This window comes from Botrytis sinoallii, assembly GCF_014898435.1.
Source record: "Botrytis sinoallii strain Bc 23 chromosome Unknown BSIN_004, whole genome shotgun sequence".
Lineage (NCBI taxonomy): Eukaryota > Fungi > Ascomycota > Leotiomycetes > Helotiales > Sclerotiniaceae > Botrytis > Botrytis sinoallii.
The window spans coordinates 1,017,415-1,042,830 of NW_024066031.1; the positions used below are offsets into that span (position 1 = coordinate 1,017,415).

The window sequence follows — 25,416 nt, forward strand, 5'->3', positions numbered from 1 at the left end:
AGTCTCGCAATTTTGATATTGTGTTTATCAAATTATCCGAATTATTTACTTACTAAAAATGTCTTCCATCTCACAGGCCATTAAAAATGCTCTTCATCGGGGTATGTCTTGCTTAACCTTTTCAACACTTTTCACACCTCACCCGTTCTTTCTAATTAACACGACAACCGCACCTTCTTCTTCTTCTTCTCAAAATTCAACATGCTAATAACAAATTCAGGCAAGGGAGGTGCAAAAGGCAATGAAGATACGAAAAAGGCTGCACCTGCCGCTCCAGCTGTCCCTCAACATCACGCTAAATCAGATCCTAGCGTAATGGCCCATCAAGCACATCAAGTTCCTGGAGGTGATGCATATTCAGTTGCAAACGAAGATAATAGAAATAGAGGAGCTCAAGCTGCAAATCAAGCTGCACATGCAGCAGGACAACAACAAATGGCAGGACAATCCAGCTCAACGAGGCAGGACGAACTGGCAAGACTGGTGGCCGCCTCGAATGAAAATAACAACCGTTTACCAAGATATCCTGGACTTGAAAGATGGTCACTTATCGAGAAGATGGTGTGATGAGCATTCAGCAATGTTTACAAGGCCAAAGACTTAGAAGGCCAAGCTGGAGAGGTGGCCATCAAAGTTGTGCGAAAATATGAGATGAACTCAATCAGGTAAGTACCTTTTGAGATCTTTCATTATAATCCTCTCTTTGATTTTTTTTTGGAAACCTTGCCAACATGTGTGGTGGTGTGGTAGGCAGATGCTCATCTTCATCCGAACTTCAACAAGAAGCAACCCAAGGGCGTGGAGGTGCGGAATTATTTTTTACTCTCTCCTGTCAACAACATTCCATTGTATCATATTCAATAATGGCTAACATCATACAATCATTCTAGAGACAAAACATTCTCAAAGAAGTGTCCATCATGCGTGGTCTAGATCATCCTAATATTATAAAACTCATCGAATTTTCCGAGTCAAAACAATACTACTATCTTGTTTTAGAGTTGGCACCCGGCGGAGAATTATTCCATCAAATCGTCCGCCTTACTTACTTTAGTGAGGACTTGTCAAGACATGTTATTAGACAAGTTGCAGAGGCATTACACTATCTTCACGAGGAAAAGGGTGTCGTCCACAGGTGAAGATACTCCCAACCCCCACTTTCGTTTTTTGTTGTCGTTCATTCAACGCTACGAATACTGACGTCATTCTTCAGGACATCAAACCAGAAAAACATTCTGTTCGAGCCAATACCGTTCATTCCAACCAAGAACCCGAGACCAAAATCTGCTGAAGATGAAGACAAGGAGAACGAGGGTGAATTTATCAAGGGCGTTGGATCAGGTGGTATCGGAAAGATTAAGATTGCCGATTTTGGGTTGAGTAAAATCGTATGGGATACCCAAACCATGACACCATGTGGTACCGTAGGATATACAGCGCCAGAGATTGTCAAGGACGAACGATACTCCAAAAGTGTTGATATGTGGGCATTAGGTTGCGTTCTTTATACCTTGCTCTGCGGTTTCCCACCATTTTACGACGAAAGTATTCAGGTTTTGACTGAAAAGGTTGCAAGAGGTCAATACACATTCCTCTCGCCATGGTGGGATGAAATCTCCAAGCCAGCACAAGACCTTGTCTCACACTTATTAACTGTGGATCCCAAAAAACGATATACAATCGATCAATTCCTTCAACACCCTTGGATCAAGGGTTCCGAGGAACCTACATACGCAGCACTTGATGCTCCACCATTGGCTACTCCAGCCGTTGAACGCCAACGCCAATTGGGTGGTGGCTTGCGAGCCTTCAACCCCGATCTCTTGGAGTCTCCTGGAGCAGGCAGGCGTATGGATTTCCGAAGCCCCGGTGCTGTCCATTTACGTGAAGTCTTTGACGTCGGTTATGCTGTTCACAGACAAGAAGAGGAAGCCAAACGAAAGAAGAACTTCAAGCAAGGTTATAGAGGAACTGCCGCCCTGAACCCCCTCAACCCCATCGATGATGAAGATTTCGACGAGAGCGACGAGGAGAACTGCGATGAGAACGGAGTTCCTTCAAAGGCACCCAAATCTGGACAGTCAGATGTTGCGCAAGTCGGTGATGCTTTGCGAAATACAAAATTGAATCCAAAATCCGCAGCCCCGGCTAAAGGTTATGGACAGCACAGTGCTCAGGTAACCGCATCTGCAAAGCGAGATATCAAACCAAGGAACGGCGCCTTCGAACTCAATCTCGATGGAGCAACTCTACTCGGTCGACGTCAACAACAACCACCGCCAAGTAACCTGAGGGAGTCAATGGTTGCGCAATAGCATTACTGTTGAGAATAGCGGAATTCATTTGTTTGTCTTAACAATCCTTTTTTTCTGGAACCAAGACCAATTGTGCTATTCAAAGCCCTCTTTAATCCCGACCCCAATTCTATTCCTTTCATTGCAATGCATTGAGGCCGCCTCCATAAGTACATGGCGAACACCACATTTGACATTTGCATAATTCTGGCATCAACTTTCTTTGCGGACAACATTATGCCCAAGTTGACCAAGTATGATAATGATTCGAAGGCCAAGCATTAAATACAATTCATTATATGGGGGTAATTTATTTGTGTCTTTCATTCGTTGGTTCACATTGGCGTTTGGAGATGGGAAATAAATTGCCGGGGGATAATGTGTTAATGACTGGCGGTGTTCATGGACCTCTGATCATACTTTCTTTTTTCACTTCATTTTTTCATGCGGCCGCTTTTGTTGGGGATCAATATGAATTACTGATAACACGAGGCAGATGAATAAGTTTAGTACTGTCTGCAGCAGTACTTCTTGATACTTTAGATCCTTAAATTCATTCTTTTCCTTTAGGTTTCTCTGTTATGCATTCACTAACTCTTTCGCGTTGGGGGGTGTGGTAGGCAGATAAATGGTGCTGAGCCAGTAAATAGATTTTAACGATCAATGGACTTTTACCTATCAAAATTACTCTTTGTTTCTATGATGCTATGCTAGGTTGTGATGAAATCTTTTCATGTCATGAAAATTACAACCAACTCTGTTTTGATTTTGCTGTCCAATTTATATCTGATGAGCTCTTGGAAGATAGACTTTGTGGGGAGGGATGGGGATGGAATGGGGGTATGCTGAGTGGAGGGTAGATGCTTTGAGGTAGGTGGATAGAGTGGATAGAGTAGGGTAGTGTAGCCCTGTTAGTAGTGTAAGTATGATTCGTTCGTTTAATAAGAGTATATAGATACGCGACCGCTTGGTGAAGCGAGCGATGTGATGTGATGTGATTACGGGAGGCGAGTTGGGGAAGATGGTGCTGGCTACCTAGCTTGAAAGGGTATTTATTGTTACTTTTGTAATATACAATTAGGGTTCAATAACTTTCATGCTCTTAGGGGTATAGTCTGGCTACATGCTAGTCTGGAGGTAGGTATCAGAATCAATTTCGATTTTGTAGGCGAAGAGGATTTAAGTCGTGGATGTTGAGTTAAGGTTATAGTTATAAGCTATTTTTACTTTGTGTTAATGTCAGTTGGATGATAAGGATTTGAGGGAGGGGGGGGGGGGCGTGGGAGTAGAGCTTGAAGTTGAGATGGTAGGCGATAGGTTGGCCTTATATGTGGATATGTGAGGTTGTGGATTATAAGGTTCTGAGGGTGGGCGATCGTGGGGTTGAGATGGATGTGCGAGGTCTGTTTGAGTAGAGTTAGGGTTAGTTAGGGATGTTTGGGAGAGGTTAGGGACGGTTAGGGGAAGTAGGTAGTGTTGAATGGTGGGAATTTTATGGTATGTTGTGGGGCTGTAACACAATATGATGAAAGGTTTAGACGCCAGACGTTAGGGAGATTCTAGAATGAAGTGATTGCTGTGCTAGTGTGCACTATGGTGTCTTGGGAGTGTGGAATTAAGAAAATTGGAGCTTTTGAGTTTGTGGAGTGTTGTTTTGATGTTTTTTATATGGACTGTGATAGTGCGTGGATGGTCTGTTTGACTAAGATTTACGTTGATGCTGTGTAGAGCTAGTGTAATAGGGTCACTAGAGAAGAAACTAGGGGAAGCTTGTTTGTGAAAGTTTAAATAGTTACTAGCGTAGTGTTGAGTGATGTTTGACAGGATATGATGAAATAGTCAGAGACTAAGAAGAAACTAACATGGCGTAACTAGAATGTTAGCGGGTAGTGGCGTCTTGGGAGTGTATAGTCAGTGTGGGGCTATTGGATGAGCTAGATGTGTAGTCGGCTGGCTAATGAAGGGCGAAACTTAAAAGGGAGCTTGGGATTACCCGTAGGATCGAGATAGTTGCTGGTGATCTTGAGTTGACTATCTGTACGTGAGTTGGTCAATTGATATTCATTAGATAGTGATATGAGTTGGTGCTTATCTAATTTTATGTATAATAGAATGGTTCACAGAAGGTTGTTCATCAGAATTATAATGATGATTGGGAGAGATTAAACAAGGGAAATTTCAACTTTGCTTCTGAAGGAATATATCTTCTAATCTTTCAATTTCCTTTCCAACGAATAGATCAAAAAACTTTCTTGAATTCACTGCTTGAATAGACATGCATTGATATTGCAACTCGAATCAAGAATAGGGGATATAGAGATCTGAGATAGACTATAGACGATGAGGGGATCGTAAACTCTTGTGGTGATGAATGTTGACAGGTGTGTTGATATCATATTTCCAAGAGTTCTAGAACTGTTTAGAATAACCTTGATGATAACAGCATCAAGACTTCCCATACGAATAGACTACCACTTAAGTGTCGACAGTGAGAAATCTAGAACTCCATTTCTAAACTCCACAGATTTCTCATTTTTGATCATCGTTCTCTACATCGAGATCTGCAAAAAATGCCCGAAAGTCCTAAACTAAATAAGATTTCCGCTCTCAAAATCGGCTCTAAGAAAAGGGGATTTTCAAAAAATAAACAGTACGTCCCAATCAAATTTATGGAAGCTCAAAGTTAAAGATTCAGAGTTCAACAGAAAGGGCTAGTCTTCATAAACGGTGCTGGAATTCCCATCCCATGTCAGAGGTTTGACAGCGGCAGATAAGCTCATCCGACTCCGTCACTTGATTCAGGGGAATACTAAGCGAGGAGATTGAAAAGAATCATGACGAATTATGATTCCTGAATCCTGATTGGTGAGCCTGTTAGCTATTATGTGGGTAGTATCTGGAATTCCGACTGTTACAATCTTGGCACTATGTATATTCTTATGTCTGAATGGTGGATAAATATCATTGCAACCTGTCGAACTTGGTGACGAGCTACGTATGTGGTTACAAGACTTTCTGAGTTTTGCTACTACTGATTGCCCACCGATTATCCAGATATAAACTAGAGCCAGGCCTTGTCTGCCAAGATATTAAGTCATATTTATAGGTGTAAAATAGTGTATGGACTTAATTGAAACTACCACCAAGCCGACCCTACCCCTAAGGGTATGAAAACCACTTTATTAGACGTCATCTTACCCAATCCATACTAGGCGTTAACTTCCTCTGCATGTTGAATTGTGTCTGACATTTTATTTATATCAATTCGACTCGAATTACTTCATTGATGTCACAAAGTCTTCAGGAATTATCTTGCTTCCCGGAACACTCGGAGCTACAAAGAATGATCATCAAGTTATTCTTGTTAGAGGTTCTAATAGCGACTGGGATGTAGAGTATAGGAAGATTGGTTATTCCAAGTTCAACATTTCCAGGTTTTACACCTTTCTGACATCTTGCGATATATCAGCACCACGAGGTCAGCAATACCAAGTGATGTTGAGTGACCGGCAAATTTAAACCGTTATTGCGTATGTGGATAGATTAGTATTGATTTTTAGTTGCAAGCTGTTGCTAATATGCAAGGATATACAAGATGATTCTACTCGCACTAAGCTAGAAGAAGTAGTAGATTTACTTCGCTATTGTTCCAAAGCGTTTTAGTAATATTATTAGGCAGACGAATACGAGTATATAAGTATGGTGTTATCACTGTGTGGTGTGTGCAAGCTGTTTTTCATTTTCATTTTATTGTCCAGCTCCTATACAAACTTGTACATGTTGTTGACTCATTGTTGATGAAATGCCGATTTTTTGTTCAAGACTGTCCATTACCCCATAGTTCACTAGTCTCCCAATTCGAGTGGGTGTACGAGACAAGGAAACACCATTGGGTTGTGTGTATCATTGGGCATTTTTCCACATCTTGAATAATTTGTTCTATGTATTTAGCTCAATACTCCATGGGCTCATGGATGATGTGATCGAATGGCATGCTCTCTATTATATCACACCGGATTTGGACTCTCAAATTCATCACATCTACGCGTTCAGTATGGCGCCACACTTGATCATCGCGGAATTTGGGAATAATAGATAGCACTATAGCAGACCGACATCAGGTGAGGAGTATCCATGTTTTTAGCTCCTAGGACCACGATTTGTTCGAGTGTATGGGCCAAGATGAAATCCAGAGACCACTTGCGGCGTCAAATACCCGTACCCACGGTGGAACTCATGTTTAATGTCACAGTCTACGGAAGCAAATCTTATTATAGTCCCCAATTCTCGAGACAATTTGAGCTATCAGAATCTTAATAATTTGAAATCGTTGAAGGCCCCAGAAATATGATGAAATGGTTACTTGGCAAACGTCACATGGTGTACAAAAAGATGCAGGATGGTATAGTGCTTGATAATGAAACTTAAGATAGCATTTTTCTTCTGACTCCAGATTTCCAACTAATGAAATCATGACCGTCGAGAGATTCATTGGCAGTAGTAGCGACGCCTATACAGCTAATTTGTTATATCATGATTCATGATTTCAACGTGAGATCACAGAAGAGATTTATTGGCATCGTCATTTTTAGGACCTTCCTAGGTATTTCTCTCTTCTTGTCACATATAGCTTTAAGCCAAAGCTATACATTCAATCTCGACCGGAACACCCTTGGGCAATTGGTATACGGCAACACAACCTAGAGCAATATTATTAGCATATCCATTCATATCCTTCAGACGTCATTTCAAGCCTGAATGTCCATCACCCTTCATCTGTTTCTTCCCATCCTCCTCTCTCTTCATTGGAGGAACACATCAACTCACTTCTTGCAGGCTTATGCTTGAAAAGCTTCTCATAGGCTCCGTTCATTTCCGCAAAGTTGTCCATGGTAGTCAAGAAGACATTGACCTTAACAACTTTCTCAATACTGCTTCCAGCTTCCTTAAGAACAGCAGACAAGTTGTTGATGCAGAGCTCGGTCATGGCAGAGATGCTGGAGGTCTCGAGGGTGAGAATTTCGCCTTCGGGTGTGCATGGGATTTCTGTAGGAGAAGGGTCAATTGAATGTTTCCGTGAAATAGGATACTGTGGTTAAAGAAACGGAATCGAAATCGGGGGCAAGCTTACGTCCAGAGCAGTAAATAGTAGATGAAGTCTTGATGGCTTGGGAGTAAGGTCCTGCTGCTATAGGGTTGTTAGATTAATGTGTAAAAGAGGGTAATGCCCTCAATTTAGTCAATGTCCACAGGAATTAGAAGAGGCTTACGGAAAGCAGCGTCCTTTGAGTAAACTGTAGTGAGGTCCGACATTTTGATATTTGACTGATACGATTCGCAGTATATTCTCGAGGTTGATTCTTCAAACCAGTTTTTTACAACGATAGATTTTATAGTGATTTATCAGCGAGGTCGGAGGGGGAGCCGTCAAGCTTGTTGACGACAAGGTGGGGTGAAGCTTCAGGACTTTTGGCGGGGATGCACGGGCCCAACCATGAATACGATCTAGCCATATTTGGAAACAACGCGATTCCCATTGACGAAAGTCAGCTTCAACGACATGTTAAAAAGTTAACTCATCAATATCTTCACGAAAAAATTACACGACTTGTTTTGCTTGGAAGTTTTTCTCGGTGGTTGATATAATGAGCGAAGACCCGTTCGGACGAGTGAATGATAGCATTATGGACAACACTATCATCTGAAAAAGGTCGATGTCGAGCAAGGTGCACTGCCTGTTTGGCGCATTCCCACACTTACGAAAATGCAAAATCGCTGCCTGCATTTGTCCGCAGATAGGATGAAAAGTTCGAAGTTGATGCCGAAGGGAACAAGTTCTCACTCAAAGAAAATGACGATAAAAAGGATCATCATCCACAAAATATCGCCGAAAAACTATACTACTATCTGCTTCACTTGGCAGCTTCCTACGTTCATATGCCTGGCACATTGGAATATGGGTTTATTTTGCGAAAATTTCTTGCCCTCAAAAGCGAATTCTCACATGAATTACAAGCCACTCCTCACGAAAACGACTAAAGACTGCTAGGAGATCACATACACATACACACACATACACATATATATATTGGAATTAAATATACGAAGTACACCATGTACGGGCCCTGTCGAAGCAAATCCGTCATTCAAGAACATCTTTTTGCTTTAAAGAACTGGATAAAAGAGAGGAAATTAAAATTCCAAAGCGGGTGTTCAATAATTATATTTCAAAAAAGTCACCGCCTATTATCCAAAATCAGCGAGGACGATGATTTGTGGTTCAGACATTTACCTTTTCCAAATCGTATCTGCACGCTTCCAAAGCTATGATGACAGCGGCTCGAGGGTATCCCAACCGTATTAAATTGTTCACATGAAGATCTTCCGTTGATGAGACATTGAGGTCCTGTCTTTGCTGGCTTTCGGCTGGTCTCGCATTGCGTATGTAGGCAGTGGCTGCTTGATCTACCTAGGTCAGTTGCGATTGGCTTTGTTTTCACAATTATCTTACATTGGTTTTCCATTTTCAAATACGCCGGTGCTTCTTGTCTTTCTCTCTCAACAACACGTCGGGGCCTCCCAGCTTCATAACACCCAAGACAGTCACAGAAGTAGAGATGATCATCGCAATTTTCTTCAAAATCTGGTGTGGGTAATAGTATAGGCCGAGGTGTGGGTGGTGGCTCTCGCTTCACTGGAGGACTTGGGACACGGGGAGGATATTGAGGTTGAGTACTGGCTGCAATAAGCTTGAATTGATGGTTTTGAACAGCACTGTCATTTTGAGATCCGAATTCCATTCGGTACTGTCGATCAATGGTTTTATCCTGAATTCTGCGACGATTGAATGCTTGAATTGGAGTCGAGCTGAGGTCATAGCAGGAAGAACCTGCCTCGAACGATTTCGAAGATGATGGAATCTCCCTCCTTCCCGAATCCTTAGTAACGTTGAAGGCGGTGGTATTTTTCTTGTGTCTTTTATCACTTGGTTTTATCTTGAATTCGTTGAATTCATTGTCAATGGCTCTAGGAGCGAAATGGACAGATTTCTGTCTGGGAGCAGGTGATCTTTGATTCATTATGGAGAATTCGGCCAATATAGGCATTGCTTCTCTATGAACGGTGTTCCATTCTATTTCGTATGGTGACACAGTAGAGTCTAAGTAATGATGCGTCGGCAAGTTCTTCATGGCGGGAGAAGTATTTCCTGACATTTTATAGACTAGGTCGTTTTTGTATTGACGATTAGGGATGACTGTTTGATGATTGAAGATGGTTTGTTTGATGAATCACTGAAAGGTGGTGAGCTGTTGATGGATTGTGTCGACCGTGCTGGTATTCCTTACCAACCTAGACGGAATCATCAAGCGATGATCAAGCCGATCGAGGGTACCAAGTGTTACTCACGTGTTAATATTCCTAGAAGATTGTTTGAATATCCGGAGTGTGTGGGATCAATTTGCTGATGACTGTGAGATGAATTTCGATGAAATGGAAGTAGGTGAAGGAGTGTAAGAGAAGGTGGGCAGGATGAAGAGGGGGGTGCAGCTTTTATGGGTGCTGAATCGAAAATTATGCTAGAAGCTGATTGGCGAGATATCCCCTGCGGCACATGCAGGAAGATTCCCTCGACCCTACCCGCTAAACCCGTACCGGTACAATCCTCAGAGAAGCAAGAAACCACCGAGTTATATTCCACGAGCCTGTAAGTCCCTTGGAAGGTCGTTTGACGTTTATTTGGACCCTTATGAGAGTGCTTGAAATGGTCCGTGCACAGCTCAAGTGCTCTTGAGTTGTTGAAGATGAAGTCGGTGTCAATTAGATAGCAAGTGCTCTTGTAGAGACTGATACCAATCAATAAAGTTTACTTCTTTGCAGATAAGAATCAAGACAAACCGTATGACTTTGAATTTGCTCCTTGCTCATGCCTTTTAGAAGGGTTTGTAAAGGAGCTAATGTTGCCGTCGTATCGTCTCTTTTCATTCACTTCTGACTTAGGTTAATCATTCGTCGTTCGATCTGTTCCGGAGAATTTACTGGAAATTATTCCAAGTTCCAATTGTTGGACTGAAGTGATCGACAAGTGTAAAGTATTAGTTAATCGGTCCTGTGGTATTTTCAAGGTTCACATTTCTTGTTTAGAGTAATGTATAAACGTTGACCAAATACTTAAGAAACCATTTTAAAATCTACCATTCAGCTTTGGGTGAAAATGAGATTGTTTAAATATTTATCGTAGTGGTCTGGGAGGCCTCCTGGGCTTCTCGCTGAACGCCTGCACGTGGCCCATTGGCCAAGTGAAATTGTAGAGAATGGAGATTTCTATCTTCTCATAACCGCATGAGGTTCAACATAGCAATTCTTTTTCATTACCAAGCACTGATCCCCCTTCAGTATCGTTAGGTACCTACCTAGTTTCAATTCAAATTCGTGAGATTTTGAGATTTTAGGCAGCATTGCTTAGTCATCGTAAGATGCTGTGGTTATTATCAGCCTGCTTATGTAAATAGTACATAAGCGTGGCGGTAATCTTGCGAGCGTGGAGTATATAAGAGTATATGTAACTAAATAATCGGGAAGGGATGCCGATTCTTGAACATGTAATGAACCCTTGAAATAGATTTCTTTTGATTCCTTTACGAAAAAGAAATACTATTGGCACATTCATTACCAAGCTAGCCATTTTCAGACCAATTTACCAAATTCGCAGCTATCATCATATGATACAACATCAACACGTCTCAGAACAATATAAGTTGATAATGAGAGACTCGCAGCACTATGTCGCTCAAAATTAGAAAGTTAATAAAATTGATGATTCTGGGGACAATATGATCGTGTGAAAGATTTGCACCCATCAACTTTGGACTTCAAGGAGCTCGCATCGATCTGGACATAGATAATTGAAATTCTGTCGATTAACTACCACATCTGAAAGATCTGAAGCTACCAATATCATCTACCACATTATACAAGCACCTGCACATCATCTCTTCCCATTTCCATCTTACCTCCTACTTCCCGGTGCAATTTGATTCCCATCTGCAAAATTCTCCATTATCTCTCTCGCAACTCTCAATCCCATACCATCTAATATACAGCCCCAATCCACCGCCTTGACTGCTCTGACTAAACACACGGGTGTTATCTCTCGCGTGTCCTCTTTGACGAGTTCTATGATATTGCGAAAAGAGATTGGAAACACTAGGCTGTGGGACGAATACATTGACGCTATAGTCGGAAATAGCAGAGAGGGAGGTGCGGGAGGAGAATACGTTTAGTATTTGAGAGGCTTGTACTGTTTGGAGAAGTCGGGTTAGCGTGTTCGTGGCTACCCCTCGCTCTGTTGCCGGAGATAACACGGTGAAATCAAAGAAGAGTAATCATACCTTCAGGAATACTAAACAAATAAAATTGCTCCCTCATCACCAATCTAATGGCCGTCTCACCTAATTTTGCCAATCCTTCATTGCCATCCAAACAGATTCGCATACTCTTTCCAACACACGTTACGCCATTTTTGGGGGTTTCGAGTGCTTCCTCGAGAATATCGGGGTTGGTGAAGGTATAAGAGAGAAAGGATTGCAGGATTGGAAGCCAGTTTTTTGTTGGTGGCGGGGTTTGAAGTGGGCAACGCCACGAGGAGGAAGGCGGATGATGCGGTTTGTTGAGTTGGTGATGGAGGTAGAATCTGAAATGGTGTTGGGGATTGGATCACGAGATTTGTAAGAGGGTGAGGGGAAGCTGGGGGGAGCATGTGATTTGTTGGGTAATGAGAGAAAGTGGCTGATTTTGTGAGTCTGGCATTTTCCTGTTGGTCGCGAGATTTGTAGGATGGAGTAGGAGAGTGTAGGGACGAGGCGGGTAAGCTACTAAGGCCGGGGTGAGACTTTGTGGAATAGTTGGAGCTGTTGGTACTAGGTGGTCTGGAGGGAGGACCGCTAGCTGGGGATTGGTGAAGGCGTGAGCGAGTGGCCTTCTTCATAGATGTCGTGAAAGGGTCGGCCACTCTCGCATCCTCTTCATAACCTTCCCATTCTTCGGGTTGGAACATGTTGGTAATGTTGGAATCTTCTGCGGTGTCTTGATGTGATTGGAAATCTGCTGACTGTGGAACTTGAGTGCGATAGTTTGTAGTTGTATCAGGTATTTCAAGTATTGACAAATGTTTATGCAAACTAGTAGAGTATGCCAGATGAATTTGATGTCTTTGTCGGGATGGAGGCGGACTATATAAGTCCCATAAGCTGCGTTTGTGTGGCTGCTAATACTTCATCTGGTTATTCAGACAACCATTAGAATTTCGAAGACACATTCAGATAACCGATACAGGAGGAGTGAATCACGAAAAGTATACTTGCACGGTTCATGCACTCAATCACAGATATCACAAAACACACCCATATATGAGAAATACATTCACAGACTAAGAAAGGTATGTAATATCAAAGGTGCAAAGAAGCAAACAAGAGCGCACAGTCCAGTCCAGTGACTAGAACACTCAAATATTAATGACATAGTCTTTGAAGATATAGCACCGTGCCAAAACGACGATGATTATCTACGATATGTGGAACAATACCCTCCAGCACTAGGAACTCCACATTGTGGCGGGTGGCATTCACAATCATACCATTCAACCCCTTTATCACTCAGACTTGCACACAGAGTCAAAGACATGAGTTTTATGAACCGATTATCATTCTACATCTCTATCTCTCAATTTGTAGAATTCAGTAGGAGGCAATAGTAGTCATGGTGTCAACAAGTGGAGAGTTCAAAGCTTCTATTGCTTTTCTTAATTGATGATTTGTGGTTGTTAAGGTTCTTTTTTTACGAGGGTCTACTTTACGTAAATCGAGGATGGGAGTGGTGTATAGTGATAGGAGACTGGAGGTTAGATTTCTTGTCGGACCACTGAGTGGGACGGATTTATCCTATACATTCATGAATATAGAGCGTACTTCGGATTGTGTTCGGATATCATTCATCAATCCCTTCCCTCTCATCCGGCATGTCGATGATTTCAATTCTCAACATTGGGGTGTGTAGCGGAGGCTTAGAAATAATATCATCCCGAACAACACTCAAGTTTAGAGTCAATTCTGTTCTGAAGGAGAGTTTGTGATCCATCCAAAAAATCACGGAAGTGCAAGACTAACTCCACCCATCACAGTTCAACAAAGCAAACTCTCCACGTCGATCGATTTTAAGTCTACTACTCATCCGATGTTCTCGAATCACTTCAATTGATCATCAGGAATGTTGACTGTTCGCCCATAAACTTCACCAGCATATACATCGGATAATCCACTGAGATGTAATGTTATATAATATACAACTTTTGAGGCACAATACGATTCATATAAATATACAATTGCTTGCATACCACCATAAAAAATCATCACACTCCTTAAATACTAGCTCAACTCGAGCAATAGTAGAGTATGTCTTACCGAGATGAAACAGACTGTGGAATCTCACCCTCTGGGAAATTCAACGGTAATGGCGCATCATCTTGTGAATTCGAACAAGTCCGGCACAAGCAATGATCATCCAGCTGCCACGTTTTTCCTTCCAACCAATCTCATATCATCTTCATATGTATCTTGAGCTTAATAGTTGCCTCTCTGCCGACTCCCAGTCATTTCATCGGTCCCCGCCAACTCTGTCCTCTCCTTCGTTGGAACACCCCCTGGCAAATTATTTCCCTTTCGACTCTGGGGTACTGTGCTAGCATTAGCTGCTTCTGGCTCCGCTGCAAATTTCTTCAGATCCCCTAGTGAGATTGCATCTCTGTTTTTGGTTAGCTTATCCTCATGTAATCCTTTAATTCTTCAGTTCTGATTTGATAATCGATCTCCCGCCACGCATTTTCCGTTTTCTTAAAAAAATACCCAGCGGAATTATCTTGGCAAGTAATAACGAGAACGTCGCCGCCATGGTGATTTCGAAATTGAGGTGACAAGCATGAAAAGGGAGACTTACAAAGCTCTCTCGTGGGTAGCATGCAAATGCACTTTAGGTACTAAACTATCGTCCTTAGAATTTTTTGCTGCTTCCATTGCTTCTTTCCAGCGACTAGCACATAGGCACCATTTTTTCCCTCCGGTCAAGCCGATATCGCGAAGATTGTTGCCACGGGACGCAGAGAAATCAAGGAAGCTGTCTGTCAAAGTCGCTTTGGGATGCATTAGTTGTATCTCTTGATGAAAAGAAGGGCGAGGAAAGAAATGGAGACATACCAGCAACTGAATGATTTCCGGTATCCTCTGGACCAACATCACACTGCCCATTTCTATAAAATCCAGTTCCTTTCGCAAATTGACCGAGAGGCTTGTTGAAAACTATTTTTCATCTCCGGTTAGAACCTGTCTCTTCCTACTGAATGGCGATTTGAAGCTATCTCGACATACCATTGAGTGATTTGTGAGCCTTTCCAAAGCTATCTGATCGTCCTTCATTTGCCATTTTGACCCTAGTGGTAGAATATGTCTTAAGATTAGGAAAGACTGAACTTCGGAAGATTTGTCGACGAGTTACTGACACAGAATGCATACAAATTACACAAGCAAGTAAATTTGATGTACAAATGGGATTAAATTGAGATATGAAAATTATCAAACAAAAGAGAAGGAGTTATTAGAGTTGAAGTGTTGATAAGTGGTATATGCACTAAGGAACATAGTCTCAGGTCCATGACGTTGTGATTCTGGAATGACTGACACTATTGAACCAGGAACAATTGATTGTAGAGATTCGATCAAAGACCGAGACATTAATAAAACTTGCAGTTTCAATTTGAGAACACAAAGAGTGATTTCTACCAATTGTTCAGAGATCTGGATTAGTTCTTTATCAAAGTTTAGTAATGATGTTGCTGGGAGAGTGCCCCGAGTTATGATATCATTGCTTACATAAAAAGTGTCTCTGAATTTACACCTCATTTGAATCTGGGAGAAAATACCTGCGGAAAACAACTTTAACTTCGACGTCGCTCCAACTCGTGTTTAATATTGGATATCCCACGTGTAAGAGAATGAAGCATGCAATTGAAGACTAACCGGTGTTTAAAGGAGATTCAGAATTGGGTTTCATTTCGTCGCAACATTGCCATCAGAGAGATAATGGTAACAATAACCTAGATGGGGGATCTGAAAGACCTTGAAATTATCCATGAAATGGTCTTCGCACTTGCTGCAACAGCTAATACGAGAGTATTGTTGTACAGCTATGTAAATATGTCATTTGGAATGGTATTATCGCGAACGTAGGATAGTTCTACCAAGACTAAGGCAAAGAGAAGAGTTGCCTTTGCACCCCTATCAATATCTTCATCAAGGACTAAAAAGTATCGAAGACCATGATCTTCCATTTCTTCATACTTGGCTCTACTGCTTTCAAACGGAGAAAGAGCGGTGGCATGGCAGACTTGGTATTGAAAGCTTTTCAATCATTCCTCCTCGATATATGTGAGACCCAACAGATTAACCTGGAGTCTTGACAAGCATACGCAACATCACTCCTCATCCTTCACGATTCCAATCTCTTGCAAACTTACTTGCAGATAATTCGATTTATGTGAAAAATTATCACTTGACAGCCCACAAGAAATGAGGCACTTGGTGTTCCCGTAAGACTTCTCTGCTGGCATGTATCATTACAGCAACTCCTACGTGAATAATTCATCCATCCTCCACCCCGCACTTTCCCATATATCTGGGGATGCCACTGACAAATCGTGAGAGGGTCCTACCGCTACCACAATTCCACGCCACCGAATAACAAAAACTCAATCAAACGAATAACATTTTGAACGTTCCAGTTTTCCAGTTTTCCAGTTTTTCCAGCCTTCTTTTCTTCTTTCCTTCTTCTTCGAAAAACTTGGTCACTTACAGAAAAGTATGTATCCGTCGCACGTGGTTAAATCAAACGTGACGTGCAGTAGTCACTTGTACCTACTTGTTTAGTGTTTTGTATGCAGGTATCCAGCTGCTCCCAAAATTGTTACAAACCCGAGGCAATGATCGACTTCCATTTCAGCCCCCGCACTTCAAAGATTAGGGGAAAAAAAGAAAGAATTTAAAACATAATCCATTCATGATCAGTCGAAGCGAAACGCTACTGAGCTCGTACGTAGGTAGCTAAACGAAGAAGAAAGTCCGGAATTTCACTCGACTAAGTTGAAGAGGGAAGATTACAAATTTCGAAAGATTTCCAAAACGTCCGAGCAATCATCAAAACAGATAAGATCGATCGATCCTTTTATTCGTTTCATTTCCAAAGGGTTTCGTCTCGTCTCTCATCTCGTTTCATTCCTCCAATCCTTCCCTGCACCACATTTACATTCGTGAACTTGTAGATTTACTTGGCATATTTTCCGGCCAGACGAGAGCGAAGATCCTGAGGCGAGTGAAGATACACTGTAAGGGAAGAGAATTCAGGTAATAATCTGCATCTGTCATAACCAGAAATAGCCAGGATATTCAGGAACGCAGGCACGTCCAGCCATACTTTAATACTTTCCAAGCCCCTCTTTTCCCAAAGGATCGTCTATATCTCTCAGAGGCAAGTTCACCAGTTTCGCGGGCTTGCTTTTTCCGGAACCTAGAAATCATCGACTGATCTAAAGTGATATGCAATCAATGACAATGTTTATCAATCCCTCATAAGTGTGAAAAGTATATAAATTCAGTAGATTTCCTAAGCAACAAAATCGGAACCATTTGCTGAAAAAAAAAAAATCACCAACATAACTTGTACAACCTCTGTAGCACCAATACCATAGTAAAAAAGTAGTTAATTGGCCTTTTAGATCAGTGAAAGAAGATAAACACCAATCGAGATTTGATCGCACCCCACTTTTGTGGTGACAAACCTAGCAATATGAACCCTTAAAAGGAACTAAAATATGCCTAGTTAGTTGACGGTGGTACGAACATCTTGGAACGTACATTTTCCCACTCAAACCATTCGAGCTATAGCAAAACCTCTCTATAAGGATACCGGCTTTTATAGTCTTTTTTAAGGATATATAGAGAATATTCTTATATAAAGGTTTCGCTTAATCCCGATCGGGCTACATTTTTGTAATAATCTTGATATTTTTTATTTTTATAAAAATGTAACTAATATTTCGATATTTTCATTATGTGATAGCTAATCCTAATGATTTTTATTAGTTTAATAAGGATATATATAATTCTAGGCTTGAGAAATATAAGAATATTCTAATAAAAAGGTTTCTAAGGATAAAGACCTTTTTAGCCCTGAAATTTTTTGGGACCGAAAAATATATCTTTATAAAGAGGTTATCCTTATTGGGGAGATCCTTATGGAGAGGTTTGTGCTGTATTCATTTTCTCCACGCGCTCTTGCAGAGAGAATGGGATTTTAGTCTTTCGCGAGAGTTACTAAATCGAACAAGGTATGACGGGCCGAGGCTTGGGAACATGGGTTAGGAGGAGGGAGAGACAGGGATCTAATGAAGAATTGAGTTTTGGAGACTGGAGCTGATGGAGATAGAGATGATTACTGATGAATTGATGAATGGGAACTATATCATATCATACTATCGTAAGTTTTGACGTTGAAGCATAAGAAAAACGAAGAAGAGATGTTGGGTAACCGTAAGTTCGGACTGATAAGGTATCAAAACCTAACAGACAGTGACTTTAGGTTATCCAGCCCCCAGCCAGCTGTAGGGCATTCTGCTGACGAATATGGTGTGGGTGACACCGCATAGTGCGAAAGAATGTTCTCTTGCATATGGGAACGTATGATGATGAATATTGCCCAAAGAGGTGACGGTGGGAGATTTTGGGCGAATTGTTTTTGATTCATTATTTAGTGATTCATCAGGAATTGGAATACTGCTCGCTCTATACAACTGTAAGAGAGAATGGAAAACTTGATAAATCGTTGGCTGAGCCAAAGGAAGGTAAAGAAAGGTTGGAAAGTAATAAATTCGACTGGTTTAGATTTCAGATTCACTCGTGATGTGCTGCAGTTACCGGGGGCATTGAAAATCTTGACACTAAGATCAAGTACAGTAGACGGCTGACGAGATTCTACCCCTCATTCATCCTCAGATGAGAAGTTCGGATTGCTTATTCTTTTCGGGATGTGACGTGACGCCGAGATGGAGAAAATGTTGCTGCACTACTTAACATTTTAATATATTTTTCCCGAAGTACAAGACCTTGTGAGCACTGAATTTTTGACTTTAATGCCGACCTACCTATAGTTTTGTGAAACCAGTACTGTCGTCGCTACGGCAAGTGTAAATGAAGGGGTAATTCTGCTGCATGCTTGGAAAAAAAGGGTTCGAGTAGCGAATTTTCATCTGTAGGTACAAATACAGGAACGCTCTCGATTTATCCCACGCGCTTTACAGATATAACTATACTCTTATCAGAATTACCCGACGGAAATATTGAATCTAGTTCATAGTTGACAAATGCATCGATGGTGCATCTTTCACTGCCTTACTCGTTTTCTTAGTGTAACGTTGTTCAAAAATGCCAACGAGGTGCCCGGAAATGGTCCAGGTAATACCAACACCAAATGTTCTCCATTTGAAACCTTTCTGGCAAGACCATCCGGCTATTTCTAGAGGGAATCTACCTGGGGCATTCAAATTGAAGCGGCATTTATAGGTTATAAAGTGGAGGTAAAATAAAGGATCGGAGTCGCCATCTAAACCATCTTGTTGTCTGCGACGGTTGTTCAGCAGGCCCAATAACAGGCAGGCCTGGAGCAAAAAGCCATCGGGAGAATCCAATCCTTCCTTGTCTTAGATGGATTTGCCGAACCTTGTATTTTGAAGAACTCGGGCCTTGAGAGGAGAAAAGGTAGATTTCCACACCAAAACGTTAATGTTCGAGATGAATAATGCAATAAGACTAATTAATATACTCGTCCAACTTCATGGATATTATGAGATTTCAAATCAGAAATGGAACTCCATACCCAGGCAAATCTTATTGTATATTCTGGAGGTTTAATCTTCACTGGTGAATATCAGAGAATCGTCCAAACTATCCTTGTTAAAAGCCAACGACAATTGGGATCTAGGGATCTGGAATCCTTGAATGCGAAGTCAGGTACAGTTCGGCAGCAGTGCAGTGCAGTCAGTGCAAAAGGTTTGAAGATGGCTACCTTAACTTAAATAAGTCCCAGGAACTCGAAAAAAGAAGAGCTGAAGGCTGTGTTCGTTGTTCTTGGCCTGACACAGTAAGCGTAATCGTAAATTTCGGTACAAGATCTGACGGATTTTGAGAAGTGGCAGTCAGCAGGATCTCTGAAGCTCTTGTTCATCTCTTTTGGGCTCTTCTTTGAAACAAGTATATCATATTCAAGCCGTTTCAATACATCCATTTCGTACTTGATTCGGAGAAAGAGGGGTTTGAGAGTTTGTAAGAAAGATGGGTCAACGTAGATAATACCCGAAGATATGAGAGGGGACTCAAAGATTCACGGATATTGTAGGGAGATAAACACCCGCAAAGATACAACAAGAGTGGAGCATTATTATCTTGAACTAAAGGCAACATACAATCTGAATAGCTGGAGGACTTGAGCTCGAAGGTGTGGTTGGAAAGGTACCCAGGTATACATATAGTAGATAGGTAGGTAGCTTCGTTCTGTAATTTCTGTTGTACCAAAAGAGGAAAAAAGTAATACTCAATAGGGTTATCGAAACTTTATATAAATAAAGTTTTGTTTCATGGTTCAGAGTGTGTTACCCTGTTTTTGCCACCAACAGGCGTTCTTCAATCATGAGTGTGGTTTGATGTTCGCCCTATGAGAATATTACTTGAAAATGAATGAGCTGTAGCACAAGATTCGGTGTACAAGTTCACTGTATTTCGTATGTACCAAAAGACCAAGAAGAAAGACCAAGAAGACGCCCCGACTATACCTACCTATATCATAATCATATCGGTGATATACGATGCATCCTTACTAAATGACTTTCCATACCTAACTGATATCCCTGTTCATGCTGCAACCAAGAACCCCAGTCGGTGAATCGTACGGGAGAATCATGTACGGAAGTACTAGAAAGGTAGTGTAGAGAGGAAGCATGACTGACTATCGAGAGTGACTTAAATACCTACTGAATGACCTTCGAAGAAAGCAAGCAAGCGGCCAGCCAACCAGCCAACCAGCCAGCCAGCAAGAACTTGCATAACGATAAAAGCAACATGAATGATAATAATAGCATGTTCTTGATTGAAAGAGTGAAAGAGCGGTAGGAAATTGATATAATCTTTTTGTTGTTCTACCCCCCCTTTCTCCTTTCTCATTCTACCTACCCTTTCTTCGTTTTTTCTCCATCTAAATATATGAGAAATCATACAATACGGTCCAGTATTAGTATTCTCTTTATCTAGGTTCTTGGGTAATACTTTTCTTACTTTCCAAATAAATCAAAAAAGAGGGTCTCACATTGTTCAGACAACCCAAACATCCACACAAATATATCCACGCTTTTCCGAATCATCCTTAGTAAATTTAGTTTGTGCATCTTGTGCACTTTACAGCGAATCAAAAAATGATCTGAGGTGGAGGCGAGCTATTCTAAATACCCATACAAGCCCATAACCCAGCCCAGCCAGACCCAGTTTAGCTTCTCCAACACAAAGGGCTGTTCATGTCTCTCCGAACTTCCATACCGTAGAGATTCCTACGACTTCACTCTTCTTCTAACTTCATCACTTAATTGACTGTAAGGTTGATTCATTCACACCAGATAATTACTACTATTCTATTCTACATGTAATTGAATTTCGAATCTTTCATTGCAAATTGCTCAAACATTCAGAGTGGTCAACTTTTATTACCTATGAAATCATACTCATTCACCCTTTTCGCTGGTAGATGAACTTGTGATTCGACTTCATGCTGAACCTCATTTAAGAGCGATTCCTGGCCAGAGCCAGCAGAACGAGAGAGAACGAACACACCATATAGCCTCAAGAACTTACCATCATACAAACAAAACCACCTTACTGTTCCAACCCGAGTTGTTCAGTCAAATCCGCAAGATGTCTCCATCGTTAGATATACCCCAAGCCGGCTTGAGGCTGGAGAGTAATCCGCCCTCCAACAAGTCTGCCACAAATATTACACCTGCTATTGGCTTGACTTTGAGCAATGCAATGATCGAGGACATGATCAAATGTTATCAGAATAACAAACCAATAGAATTATCATTGGGTGGACATCCCGTAAGAGATCCTGCTCCCCATGGCTTCAATGATTTTGGTAGCCGAACGTTTCCAGCGTACGGCACCAATTGTTCATGTTTGAGTATTTATAACAATAGTACTTTGCTTGGTTGTATGAACAGAAACAATTGCTGACTGATTTCCTTTTCTGCAAACTAGAATCTGATATATGGCAACAAATCTCACATCCTTTCCACTTACCACGATCCATTCCAATACGAAGTATTTCAGACTGCGAATTCCAACGATATGGACTCGGACAACTCGAATACGTCGAAACCGCAGGTACTCAGTGAGCTTACCCTCGCCAACAAGAAGTTATTGGGGCCAGGTGCGCAACCTCGTTACAAGGCGGACAACATGAAGACGAGTAAGAAGCCTACTTCGGCAGCTGCAGGCGAGGATACAGCGTTGGAAAATTTGAGGGAATCGATGGCCACGGCTCAAGCGAAGAAAGATGGGAATACGTGAGTAGTAATTAGATTGCTGCAAGTGGACTAGGGAACTAATTTCAATAGTACAAAAATCATCAATCAGATCCCTGGAAAACGAGGAGCCTCCAAAGTCACAAACAAATCGAAGTTTCTGGGCAAGGGGCTCGGAAACGATGCAACCAAATCGATGCCAGTCAGTCCCGCCCTTTCTGGTTTGGGAAGTCCAGCTCTAGGTGCGACTAAGTCTCTTTCCCAGCAACAAGCCGAGAATGCCAAGAGCAGTAGGAAACCTGTAGTACACTTACTGGCCCTCGAACCAATGTCTGAGAAGGAACTCAATAATCGAATTCCTGGTCCGAAAGACGACCTCAAGCAGGCAATTGCGAAGGTCGGAGACCTCAACACATCGACTGGAAAATGGGAACTCCGCAAAAACTACTACAAAGAGCTCGACGTATTCAACTTCAAATATGGAAGCGACGCCGAACGTCAGAGAGCAATTGATAATGCGGTTAAAATTTTCGATAAGATGAGGTTGGGCTTATCGGAACCTGAGTGGGAAAAGCTCTTGCCCAAATCGGAGCGAGGTACCGGAAAGTCCCTTAGTAAGGTACAAGCTTCAATTACCAATAGCGCTGCCGCGAAATTAAAATCCAGCGAAGAGGAAGACGTATTTGGCGATAAAATGGCTTCAAAGGTGAAGACTGAGACGACAACCAGATCAGCTTCAGGACCACCAACAACTAAGCCCAAGAAACTTAGCGAAAAAGAAGCTCAGGCCAAAAGATTACTTTCTAAGAATCCTCCAAAAACAGCAGCAGCCACTATGAAGTCGAAGGCCGTGAAGAAGGAAGTTGAAAGGCCAAAAGCATCAGCGGCAAAGCCTCTATCTTCCCAATATGTTGTCGAATCCGACGACGAGGAAGTTCCAATCAAGAAGCCTCAAGTTACCAAGGCCCCAGCCAAGAAAGAAAATGCCAACAGCAAACGAGGTCGCAACGAAGAAATGGATTCTAGCGATTCGAGCTTACCTTTGAGTAAGAAGGTCAAGAAGGATACTGCCAATTCACATCGAGTCTCAGATGCTAGTCAATCATCTCGTCCAAGCTCTACTTCTACGACTTCTTCTTCGAATTCCTTCAAAGGCAAAGCAAACTCCCCACAGAAATCATCACCCTTGGCTTCCTCACCACCGACCAATGCATCGGATTTCGGAAATACATCTTCTGGTGGTCGATCATCTACATCTACTTCTCCTGCCAACCATCACAATTTGTCCAACACTCGCAACAATCGGTCACCTATTCACAAACGCCACCAAAAGTCATCCAGTGTTGCCTCATCAGTCTCATCCACCGATAGTACCCGCCGTTTGAGACCTGGTGTATTGGACTTGGCCGAAAACTACAAGAGGTTTTACCCTATCTATCTCAAGCTTCATAATGAATTGGCAACATCGAAGGTCAAGAATCCCTTAGAGGAAGAGAAGCTTCTCGCAATGCATGAGCGCCTTAGCGACTTGAAGAAACAGATTTTGGAGGGGATCATCGAAGAGTAAAAGGCTCTTCTCCGCTTCTCACTTTACACAACTGAAGCGGTCTTGATTACGTCGCTTCACATACGATAATTACCAACACAAAATGACGGCTTTGACTGCGATTATATTATCCATTTACTGCACACACACAAGCCATACACAACAGGTGAAGCGGCAGGCTTCTCAATTTATCTCTGTTTTCTGCATTTGGAGTAACACGGGCATTTACCACGGCAGGCAAAACCGAATACTTTTTTTTATTTCATTTTACTTTCTTGTTTTCACAAAATTTGAGATTTTTTTTACTTCTCCATGGATGGAGCTTCAACTAAATACCCTTTGGGAATGGACACGGAATGGATTCGGCGTCTTTTTTCATTTTCTCATTTTTTTCTATCTCTGGAAGTCTATTTGCTCCATTGAATCAAAAGGAGTTTCTGGGTCATCTGGTTTATGGATATGCCTCAAGATGCGAATGCGTAATGTGGATATATAAGTTTGGGGACAGGCATTTGGGACTGGGTTTGGATTTGGGCAGGGGATGAATGGATGGAGAATTGCATATTGCTGAACGACGGGAGGATGATTGATATGCGGTTACTGCACATATGGGGATTGCATTTGAAGGAGATGAAAGACAAGATACAGATGAAGACACAGATACAGATGATTATGGGGATTAATTACATAGGCCATAGAGAGATAGGGAGAGGGTGGATTTCAGGATGCAAATCCGTATAGCAGAAGCCAAGATCAGAATAAAGATCAAATTTGATAACATATATGATGGTTGGCATGTGAATGCTTATGTGATGTAAAAGAATTTTTGCTTTATAATACAACTTAACAATAAGGTTGCTGATTGAAGAAGAGTGGGGGTGGAAGGAATACTACGGAGGGGATGGGTAAGCGTGCAGATATTATGGAAGACATAGTATGATGTAACAGTGAGGGAATAGAAAAAAGTGGAATTATGAGCTGATATTGCAACATACATTGTAGATTCCTATACCTAGTCCCACCAACTAGCTGCCCATTAGCTCCATATTTGTATTTAATTTCACATAACGTGGTTTATCACCGAGTGGGCCATATCACCGAGTGGGCCACTTTCACCTCAATTCGCACTCTTTATATTCAACATGCGTTTTATCAACCATTTATTATGGAATCTACAAATAAAGAAGCATGTTTACTTTTAGTTATCAAAGCTTTTCAAAAAGATAAAAAATTAAGTATTCGAAAGGTTACTAAGCTATATAATATATTTTGCACAACAATCAGCCATAAAATAAATGTGACGATCCTGTCATATTAGTGGATCGGCTAGGTCCTCACGTGATCCACAATCCTGTATATTACCACTTCCTTCCGAAGAGCTCTTCTAGCTCTTCACCTTAGTATTCTAAATGATGCAATCGTCACAATAAATGGTTTAATTTCATGTATAGAGATTCGAGCGAATTGCTATAAAATTACAGAATTGGAAGAGGATGTGATTATTGAATATATACTTGATATGGATTTAAGAGGATTTCTATCTAATATTAAGAATATAGAAAATATAGCGAATTATATTTTTGAATCGAGGGGTTCGAAATGTATTGGAAAGCTTTGGGCATATCGATTCGTATAACGTCGAATCGAATTAAAGATGTGTTTTAGTTATGTTTATAATTTCCAAAGAGCTCTTTACGAAGATTCTAAGCTTATTGAAGATTGGTTTCGAATAGTTGCGAATATACAAACGAAATACAGTATTTTGGATAGCGATTTCTATAATTTCGATAAAATAGGCTTTATTATTATTATTATTATTAGTAGTAATTTTCAACCGGGCCGTATAGGCGAACCTCCCAGGGGGCATTACGGTTGGGCTAAAAATAGGCTTTATGATGGAGATTATATTTGCAGTA

General features: G+C 41.4%; 6 protein-coding genes across 6 annotated transcripts; 2 read left to right on the forward strand and 4 right to left on the reverse strand.

The window, feature by feature from the left end:
* Positions 1–58: 58 nt before the first annotated feature.
* EAF02_002808 (uncharacterized protein) lies at positions 59–2,315 on the forward strand (the record flags this gene model as incomplete). The annotated part of the gene is made up of 5 exons (XM_038898856.1): positions 59–101; positions 221–561; positions 751–804; positions 891–1,135; positions 1,214–2,315. The coding sequence occupies 5 exons, from the start codon at positions 59–61 to the stop codon at positions 2,313–2,315; spliced, it is 1,785 nt and encodes a 594-aa protein (XP_038761144.1).
* Positions 2,316–6,810: 4,495 nt separating this feature from the next.
* On the reverse strand, positions 6,811–7,716 carry EAF02_002809 (uncharacterized protein). The gene is made up of 4 exons (XM_038898857.1): positions 7,565–7,716; positions 7,426–7,482; positions 7,122–7,340; positions 6,811–6,994 (listed from the first exon to the last, which is right to left on the reverse strand). The coding sequence occupies exons 1-4, from the start codon at positions 7,605–7,607 to the stop codon at positions 6,927–6,929; spliced, it is 387 nt and encodes a 128-aa protein (XP_038761145.1). The 5' UTR covers positions 7,608–7,716; the 3' UTR covers positions 6,811–6,926.
* A 791-nt stretch (positions 7,717–8,507) lies between these two features.
* On the reverse strand, positions 8,508–9,508 carry EAF02_002810 (uncharacterized protein; the record flags this gene model as incomplete). The annotated part of the gene is made up of 3 exons (XM_038898858.1): positions 8,508–8,537; positions 8,587–8,759; positions 8,806–9,508. 3 exons carry the CDS (start codon positions 9,506–9,508, stop codon positions 8,508–8,510), a joined length of 906 nt encoding a protein of 301 aa, XP_038761146.1.
* A 2,252-nt stretch (positions 9,509–11,760) lies between these two features.
* Positions 11,761–12,348, reverse strand: EAF02_002811 (uncharacterized protein; the record flags this gene model as incomplete). The annotated part of the gene is made up of 1 exon (XM_038898859.1): positions 11,761–12,348. One exon carries the CDS (start codon positions 12,346–12,348, stop codon positions 11,761–11,763), a length of 588 nt encoding a protein of 195 aa, XP_038761147.1.
* Positions 12,349–13,619: 1,271 nt separating this feature from the next.
* Positions 13,620–15,182, reverse strand: EAF02_002812 (uncharacterized protein). Its single transcript, XM_038898860.1, has 4 exons — positions 14,711–15,182; positions 14,540–14,641; positions 14,283–14,475; positions 13,620–14,090 (listed from the first exon to the last, which is right to left on the reverse strand). The coding sequence occupies exons 1-4, from the start codon at positions 14,850–14,852 to the stop codon at positions 13,910–13,912; spliced, it is 618 nt and encodes a 205-aa protein (XP_038761148.1). The 5' UTR covers positions 14,853–15,182; the 3' UTR covers positions 13,620–13,909.
* Positions 15,183–20,954: 5,772 nt separating this feature from the next.
* On the forward strand, positions 20,955–24,285 carry EAF02_002813 (uncharacterized protein). Its single transcript, XM_038898861.1, has 3 exons — positions 20,955–21,529; positions 21,689–21,996; positions 22,048–24,285. Exons 1-3 carry the CDS (start codon positions 21,347–21,349, stop codon positions 23,519–23,521), a joined length of 1,965 nt encoding a protein of 654 aa, XP_038761149.1. The 5' UTR covers positions 20,955–21,346; the 3' UTR covers positions 23,522–24,285.
* The last annotated feature ends 1,131 nt before the right edge of the window (positions 24,286–25,416 follow it).

Excerpts from the sequence above, each read along its gene's own strand:
- EAF02_002812 (XM_038898860.1), bottom strand. The coding sequence starts at position 14,852 with ATGCATTCTGTGTCAGTAACTCGTCGACAAATCTTCCGAAGTTCAGTC. Across the intron at positions 14,642-14,710 it reads GGCTCACAAATCACTCAATG|TTTTCAACAAGCCTCTCGGT; the intron begins GTATGTCGAGAT and ends GATGAAAAATAG. Across the intron at positions 14,476-14,539 it reads CGGAAATCATTCAGTTGCTG|CGACTTTGACAGACAGCTTC; the intron begins GTATGTCTCCAT and ends TGCATCCCAAAG.
- EAF02_002809 (XM_038898857.1), bottom strand. The coding sequence starts at position 7,607 with ATGTCGGACCTCACTACAGTTTACTCAAAGGACGCTGCTTTCC. Across the intron at positions 7,341-7,425 it reads TACTATTTACTGCTCTGGAC|AAATCCCATGCACACCCGAA; the intron begins GTAAGCTTGCCC and ends CTTCTCCTACAG. Across the intron at positions 6,995-7,121 it reads CAAGCATAAGCCTGCAAGAA|GTTGTGTTGCCGTATACCAA; the intron begins GTGAGTTGATGT and ends ATATTGCTCTAG.
- EAF02_002813 (XM_038898861.1), top strand. The coding sequence starts at position 21,347 with ATGTCTCCATCGTTAGATATACCCCAAGCCGGCTTGAGGCTGGAGAGT. Across the intron at positions 21,530-21,688 it reads TATCATTGGGTGGACATCCC|AATCTGATATATGGCAACAA; the intron begins GTAAGAGATCCT and ends TCTGCAAACTAG. Across the intron at positions 21,997-22,047 it reads GCGAAGAAAGATGGGAATAC|TACAAAAATCATCAATCAGA; the intron begins GTGAGTAGTAAT and ends TAATTTCAATAG.